The sequence below is a fragment of the Penaeus japonicus genome, unplaced genomic scaffold (assembly GCF_977035675.1).
Source record: "Penaeus japonicus unplaced genomic scaffold, GWHDUDI00000001_assembly GWHDUDI00000006, whole genome shotgun sequence".
Lineage (NCBI taxonomy): Eukaryota > Metazoa > Arthropoda > Malacostraca > Decapoda > Penaeidae > Penaeus > Penaeus japonicus.
The window spans coordinates 2,410,631-2,418,728 of record NW_028234408.1 but is presented as its reverse complement, the minus strand read 5'-3'; the positions used below and the strand labels follow the sequence as shown (position 1 = coordinate 2,418,728).

The 8,098-nt window shown below is 36.8% G+C and overlaps 1 protein-coding gene across 2 annotated transcripts in view; it reads right to left on the bottom strand.

Moving 5' to 3' along the window:
* Nucleotides 1–208: 208 nt before the first annotated feature.
* Nucleotides 209–8,098, bottom strand: part of LOC122250018 (uncharacterized) — a 9,757-nt gene continuing 1,867 nt past the window's right edge. For both annotated transcript variants that reach the window (XM_043011271.2, XM_043011272.2), the window contains exons 2-4: nucleotides 6,168–6,452; nucleotides 4,521–4,731; nucleotides 209–2,867 (exon numbers count right to left, since the gene is read on the bottom strand). In XM_043011271.2, the coding sequence (XP_042867205.2) occupies nucleotides 323–2,867; nucleotides 4,521–4,731; nucleotides 6,168–6,447 (3,036 nt within the window). In that variant the 5' untranslated portion in view covers nucleotides 6,448–6,452 and the 3' untranslated portion in view covers nucleotides 209–322. The remainder of the gene's footprint in view (nucleotides 2,868–4,520; nucleotides 4,732–6,167; nucleotides 6,453–8,098) is intronic.

Sequence of the window (8,098 nt, the reverse complement as noted above, 5' to 3'; positions counted from 1 at the left end):
GGAGGATGATAAGATGACGAAGGAGCAGGATGAAGAAGAGGAGGAGATGGAGAAGGGGGAAGAAAATGAATATGATGTGAAGGGGAAGGGGAAGGGAGAAGGGGAAGAAAGAAGGGAAGGAAGAAGGGGAAAAGGCAATGGAAAGAGGAAAGGGAAATACGTTTTCTACACAACTATTTTTTCTTTATATAGGTGAATAATATGTTCCTGAGATTCCATAATTTATGTATAAAACCATAAAAAATATAAGAATACTGTCATACAGATTAAACACAAATTTACAAGTCTCATGATATAGATGTATCACACCCTTTGTACAATGTTACGTAAAACTATCAATATTGATCATTTGAGCATTGTGGACTGATGCCAAATGCTCTTTCAGGTGTTCCTTATTTGTAACAATCACACCACATGATTCTTGAGGGCAAGCATAGAGGATAGCTTCACTGATTATGTCATTCCCATCTAGTATGTGGCCTGACGACAGAGAATTTGGATGAGCCTCTGCTATGTGTTGAGCTAGCGTCCCCTGATCTTCAAACATTTCTCCACACGTCTCGCATCCAGTACTATCGTCGACAATTGCGAAAATACTTGTAACGACTTCTTGGTCACTGGCAGAGTCAAGGTTGCTGGTGATTATGTTGATCCCACTGCTGCACATCTCAATGTGCGAGAGGAACTCTTCTCTCGATGTGAAAGTTGTTGAACAGTTGCTGCACTTTCTGCATGAATTCAGGTGGTTCATGAATTCCTCTTGACTCGTAAAGTGTGCTGCTCCACAGTCGCTACATCTCGTTCTGTGTTTCATCATGTGATCTTTCCAATTTTCTGGACTGACAATTTCCTTGCAGTATTTACAAATGTTCTTCAACGGATCCTCTTTTCTCCTGACCTTTGCCATGTGTTCACGCAGACACATGATATTTTTAAATATCCTGTTACAGTGATCACAAGTTACAGCAGAACCTCCATGTTTCCGGTTCTTATGAGCAGGCAATGACGCTTTTGTAACAATCATATTGCAAATATCGCAGGTTACATATTCATTCTCTAAATGGGTATATTTAATATGTCTAGGCAAATTTAACACCCACTTTCCGCAAATTTTGCACTGTTCTCTCACTCGTTCATCTTTGGACAGGTACTGTGACACATCACTATTTTCAATCATGTACTTCTTGTATAGCCCCTTCCCACAAGCTAAGCAGGTCTTGTGGTGGCCAGGATCACTCTCACCAACCAACTGTAAGTCAGAGGGACTCTTAATGTCGCCACAGTTATTGCACTTGTAATCTTTGCTCCTTCCCAGATTTCCACCATGTTGATGTCTCTCCAGGTGTACTTCAAAGCTTTTCTTATCATTAAAATTCTTATCACATATTTCACAGTGAAACTTTGGCGCATAGACATGTGATTTTACATGCTTCTCGTAGCTATATCTAATGTAGTAATGCTTAGGGCAATAGGGACACTCGTAAACTTCGTCTTTTGTATGCAAGGGTATGTGGTTTTTCAGATTTACCAGACTTTTAAATACTTTTCCACACTGCTCACAGCAAAACTTTTGATTGGGATTATGTTCTTTCATATGCCGTTCAAGAGCTGTTAAAAAGCCAAAGTTCTTCCCGCAAGTTGCACACTTGAACTTCATCCACTCTGTCTCTTCGTGATATCTTTTGATGTGCGTTTGTAGATTAACTCGATTCTGGTACTGTTTTCCACAGAATTTGCATTCGTGAACTGTTTCGTGTGTGTGGTCCTCGAGTTCTTCTTTTGAGGGGAAATCTTCATCACATACTGAGCAATGAAAATTCTTCTCCTTGTCAGAGCTGTCTGAGGTTGCCGTTGATATTTCAATATTAGTATCATTTTCCATTCTAAATGAAGAACTTGAGGCATTACCGTCATCACTGCAGATCTTGTGCCGTCTTTTCTTGCCTGCGCTTCTTTTCCCCTCCTCCTTGAGAATGTGTTTCTGTGCATGTTTCTCATATTCTTCCTTTGTGTTGAATTTCTTGAAACACTCAAAACACTCAAATTCATTTTCTGCCTTGTATGCCACCGACTCATTAAACCCACTACTTTCAACAATCTGGTCTGTGGTAGGCATACTAAGGCCCTCCTCTACCACATCCATTATGTCATCCAAATTTTCTTCTTTAACTTTCAACATGCCTGAAAAATCTTTCTTCACACCACTATGTGTTCTATTTGCTCCCATCTCAGAGGAGACTATTTCCTGCTTGTCAGCTGCTTCTCCTTGCGTCTTACGTTTTCTTCCTCTTTTCCCTTTCGTTACGGGCACTGCAGCATCTTCGGTCCAGTCTTTTTGGTTACTGGGGTCTTCGGTGTCCAGCTGATCCCTGCCCGGCATGTCGTAATACTTGAAGGTTCCGTCTTCTTTCTTTATCTTAATCGTCCTCCCCGAGCGGGTCTTTGTGACATTCGGTATGGCTGCTGCTGCCTCCTCATCCTCATCCTCGGAGAAAAGTGGCGGATCGGCCAAAGCCTCCAGAGCTTCTTCGTCCTCATCCTCCTCTGCGTACTCTATTTCCACTGTGCCTTTCTCCTTGTCGAGTTTACTTGATGCTTCGTAACTGGTGTCCTTATTCTTTTTGGGCCTCCCTCTTCGCTTTTTGAGAGGAGTTTCGACCATGCTTACGTTCTGCATGACGTACTTATCGGTTGACTTGGACAGTGCTTTCCTATAGTCCATGATGAATGTGTTTGGGTCTGGGATTTCTATTTTGCTCTTGAATGCTGCTCTCAGTTGAGAATTGTATTTCCGTTTACTGGCAAGGTCTTGAGAGTAGATGGTATGGCTGCTGTTATCAAGGGCCATCACAAGCTCTCTATTGAATCTAGAATCAAGGGAGGATGATCAGTATAACAAACTAATAGGCAAATTGATAAAAAAATCCACACTGCTCTTGATATTTGTCCAAGGTTAAATTAGAAAAAAAAAAGGAAGACATCACAAAAGTATAGTTTTTAACTTGAATTATTAAAAAGTCTGAGATCTAATATCATCTACTAGTAAAGATCATCTCCAGATTCTTTCACACAAATGAAAGATCCTACTATTTCTATTATGCACTGCAATAGGAACCACTGATTAGTATACTATATTCTTGTCTGCTCAAGTTCTGTATGAGGAGTAATATAATTGCAGACTTATAATTTACTGAGAGGTGACTTCCAACAAGGACCCTTTTATGACTAATTAATATTCTCATGTCTATAAACAACACAATACCAAATTTGAACTAATATTGTAATATCGTTTGAATTCAAAGTTTAGTAACATTTAATTTTCACATTCATAAAGTACGCATGGCAAATTTCATAATGATGGTGATAAAGACATTAACATTAATAATAACGATAGTAAAAATATATTGTGCAAGTACAAATAAAGAAAACCCTAAGATATAGTCATTTTCATGTTGTGAAGTTTAACTCATTCAGCCTTTTCTATGCAAAGTCTGGCTGGATAATACTGTTCCCTTTATTTACAGTAATCTCCCAAACTCTGTAAAATATGAGCATATATTTCAAACAATATAAATCATCAAATTTGCCATACAATATAAAATCCACCTAACATAACTCATGTGGAAAATAACCAAGACATCCTCTAGTTTATCCTTTTAATGCATCTTGTATTATTACAAGTATTTATTTTGTTTTTTTTTTTATATTGTAATACCTTCTATTGGATATGGATCAATAACAATATGAAAACCTACAACAAAAAATACTCAAGTATCGAACAATTTCTATTGGGAGCATTCTTGAATTGCTTTAGTTCCTTATTTCATTCTATATTCATCTAATTAATTGGAAAACTTGATTTTGACACACATTTTATAGCAGTTTTGGGGGTTTGGTATATTCTTAGAAGCAGTCATGGCAAAAAGCCAACACTGTTGTTCTGAGTTCAATATGCACACATGCACACACAAAAAGCACCCTCAAGTAAAGTGTAACCCTCCTATGCCAACAAGGAAAAGTAAATCACATTCTACATAGATTATGCTAGAACAAGAAGCTGGTGTGCAAACTGGAAAATTTCAGATCCCTAAATACTAATACAGAATATGTATGACTGCTGGTCTTAGTCTACTTGCTATGAAAAGAAGCAAGTTTTTATCTAAATGAAATAGATCTGTTTAAAAGTAAGAAATAATTAACTTTAACTTTTATTTATCGGCTAGTATATTATCAATAAATTATCATAATGAACCAATTTACAAAGATTCTTCATAAAAGGTACAATTCTTGTATAAACTATGACTACCATCAGCCTGGCCTGGCAATCCCAATGCAGTCTTGTCAGTGATTGCTTTCATACTACCAATGGGACCTTACAACTCTAATTTCATCATCTCCAAGACTATCATTCTGATCTTTATTTTATGTTACTCTAATAAACACCAGAATAAAAAAAAACATTAATGGTCTCCACAGTGTATCAACCTACTCACAACGGGGGAAATGAACAAATTACTCACTTCACAACGATAGCATCTGGATCCTCCACTGCTGGGTTGATATGACACGGAGGCTGCTGGTTCTCTTTGACCTCGATGACTTGTCTTGACTGCTGCTTTGACTGGTTTGCATTCTTCACCAGGCGGCTCTGGACTTCCAGGTTGTCCGAATTGGCTGTCGGACCCAGCTCGATCACCTCTTCATCCAGCAGCTCAAGTTTAACTGGATGACCTACAGGAGTAAAGCACAGTCAATGACTAGGAGTCTCCTTCCCCTCCTTTTTAATCCCTGTATATAACAATGCATGATCCTGTTAAGAGTTCTCATAAGGAGAAAGCTTTATGCATATATATGTAATTATAATATCAAAATGTTACCCTAAATGCACAGACACATTTAGTTAACTGGATGATAGGCATAGTTTTTACTTGGAAATATATAAATAAAGACCATATGGACAAAATTAAAAACAAAGAAAGGTGATTGTACTTAAAAAAAATGGTTTGTATTTCACTTGGAATATCATGCAAAATGGTTACAAAACCAATGAAACAAATGTCTATGGCTAAACAAAATCATATTGATAAATAAAGCATCTATAAATCATATTCATCAAGAGAACGATACCAGAAGCTGCAGTCTTCAAATATAAGAATACATTGTGTATATTTAGCACAGAAACATTTTATGTGACCAAGTTAAAGTTAGTGGATTTCACAATTTCTCCTAGTTTGACCAGTATAAAGGTTTTAGTTACAATACCTACACAAAAAAAAGTGTGGATATAAGGACATGTCTAGGTTGAAGTTATCAAACTTGGTAATTTTTATATACGATGACAATGAATGGCATCTATACATGTTCTGGTGAGGGTAGGTCTGACTTCAGACGGCATCTGTACATGCCTATAACACTGGAGGCTGCTCTCTGCTCTGTGCACTATATATGTGTGAAATTTTATGGATCTGGCAATAGTTCTGAAACTAAAGCCCTCGAGTCAAACTAAACCTGTATCTTAAATGCTTATTTTGAAAAACAATAATTTAATTGTCCAGAATCAAAGACAAGAGAGGAAAAACAATGTCCTACACTTGTTAGTTTTATCTCAAATAGGCAAATTTCTAAGTAATCAGGGCAAGAACTTGTTCACTCAGGTTATTTCCCAGCACCAAAGGGTTAATGTGGAATATTCAGAAGAAGAAAAGTGGATATAAAATTTTAGTGAGAAATTGTTTCAGCACAAAGCTTTGACTTCAGAAATCCAACCTCTGGCCTGATCAAACTCATATATGACATATATTAATAAACCCTAATTTCTCAAAAGTTAAAATTTTAATATCACCAGATACAAAATGATAAGTAAGTTGACCTAACCAATTAACCCAGATGACTAAAAGTGCATCATATCTTAGACAACACTTAAAAAGTATTTCCCCACTTTAAAGTTTAGTTTGGAGCATCTAAATATTTGGGTAAACAAATTTTGCTAAACCAAATTTCTTAAACCTCTGACACAAGACATAAAATGTGGATACCTAGTCATATCATGAAGTAAAACGTCAAAGGTTGTGCCTTTTTCTCTTTATATAATGTCCTTGAGAATAAGTCCTTTATATTCAACCTCTAAACCAACCCACTCTTTTACAATCAAATTTCAGTTATCGTACCTAATGCTGCCGTCATATCTAAATCAATTTCTTTCTCTCCTTTATGCTCTTCCTCTTCTTCTTCCTCCTCCTCCTCCTCTTCCCCCTCCTCTTCTTGGTCTTCATCCAAGGGAGGGTCATTTAAAGGTACTTGCAGATTCTTCAGCTTCAGGATAGCACGTGAGAGCTGGGGCAAAGAATGCTGTCGGATGTTGTGCTTGTGGTAAAGGTATGCCGACTTCAAGGCGACTCCGCAAATCATGCATTCTAGCTTCAGGTTCTGTCTGCTGGATTCACCCATTGTTCCTGAGGAAGCAGAGACATATTAGTAAATTATTCTGGGTGAAAAGACTCAGATTAAAGTTACATGGAGAAATTCATTAATGTTTCGTGATCATCAGCTGCCAAATAGTATTTAATGTCTCACTGAGAGACATAGAGATTTTCAGTTTAGCTTAATGAAAACACAAACTTGTGTCAAAGAAGGAGGAGGAGAAAGAGGAGAAAGAGGAGATGGAGGAGGAGGAGGAGAAGGAGACGAATGAGAGGGAGAAGAAGAAGGAGGAGAAGGATAAGAAAAGGAGAAGGAAAGAGAAAAGAAGGTGAAGGAGAAGAAGAAAGAAAAGGAGAAGCAAAAGGAAAAGAAGGGGAAGAAGGAGAAGGAGGAGAAGGAAAAAAGGAAAGAGAAGAGAGAGGAAGAGAGATGAGAGGTAAAAGGAGAGGAAGAAAGGGGGGGAGGGAGAAAGGGGGGGGAGGGAGAAAGAGAGAAAAGGAGAAAGAGAGAAAAGTAGAAAGAAAAAAGGAGAAGGAGAGAGAAAGAAAAAGAGAAAGAGAAAAAGAGAAAAGAGAGAAAAAGATATTAATCTTTTTCATTGCCTATGTTTATACCTGACATGTGATACAATGTGAGTTTCATATATATTACTTTAGCTACTTATATGTCTACATACTTTTTGTAGCTTATGGGCTGTTACCATTATTTTTCTTCAAGGTAAATTTTCTGAACAGTATCGCATTACTAAATACCACAAAAATAATATTGATGGCTTGCTCTCATATGACCAGCTTGCCATAGGTGTTGTATGCCTGGGGTATCACATTCATTAAGAAGAAAGAAAGAAAGAAAGAAAGAAAGAAAGACAGAAAGAAAGACTATGAATAATAATAATAATAATAATAATAATAATAATAATAATAATAATAATAAATCATATCCCTATAAAAAACATGGTTGTCTTATGCAGAAAAAAATTAACCAAATTATATAGGTATTCCCCTCGACCTGAATCTTATTCTAACAACAGTTTCAAATTTGAATCACAAAAGGCTATAGGTTTTTTAAACAATCTGAGACAATTTGAGATATGGTAATATTTTGTGTATTCAATTTTAATCAATTGATTGGTTGTTGCAATTTCCAGATGGCCAAATATTATTTCTGACAATTCCATTGCCCACTTTCAATAAGCACAACATAATTCTCTTTATTGGTAAATAAACTTTTTCCTGTGATGTAACAGGAACAAAATAGCATCATTTCAAAACAAAAAAAGACAAGTGTTTAGATGACAATGCCATGGCTCTCAAAACAATACTATTTTTTTGTAATTTTCCTGTCTGTATCTCTCCAACCTAACCTGAAACTAGGCCTACAATCTCAAGTCCAAAAAATACGATTGGCCTCTGCTTCATGTTCCACCAATGGCCAGTAAACCTCCACCGCCACATATACAGATTAAACAAGATAGAGCCTAGAATAACTCCTTATTTGAAAATAAGAGGGCAGGGATATATGCTCCATGTGGCAGAGGTTTGGTGGCCTTTGCTAGAGCACCAATAGGCACGTATGACAGTGGCAAGTATGCAAGTGTCTCCTTAATATTTACCAAAAGGAATTCAACAAAGACTTCAGTTTCATGATAATTATTACCTACATCATACCAAATTAATTA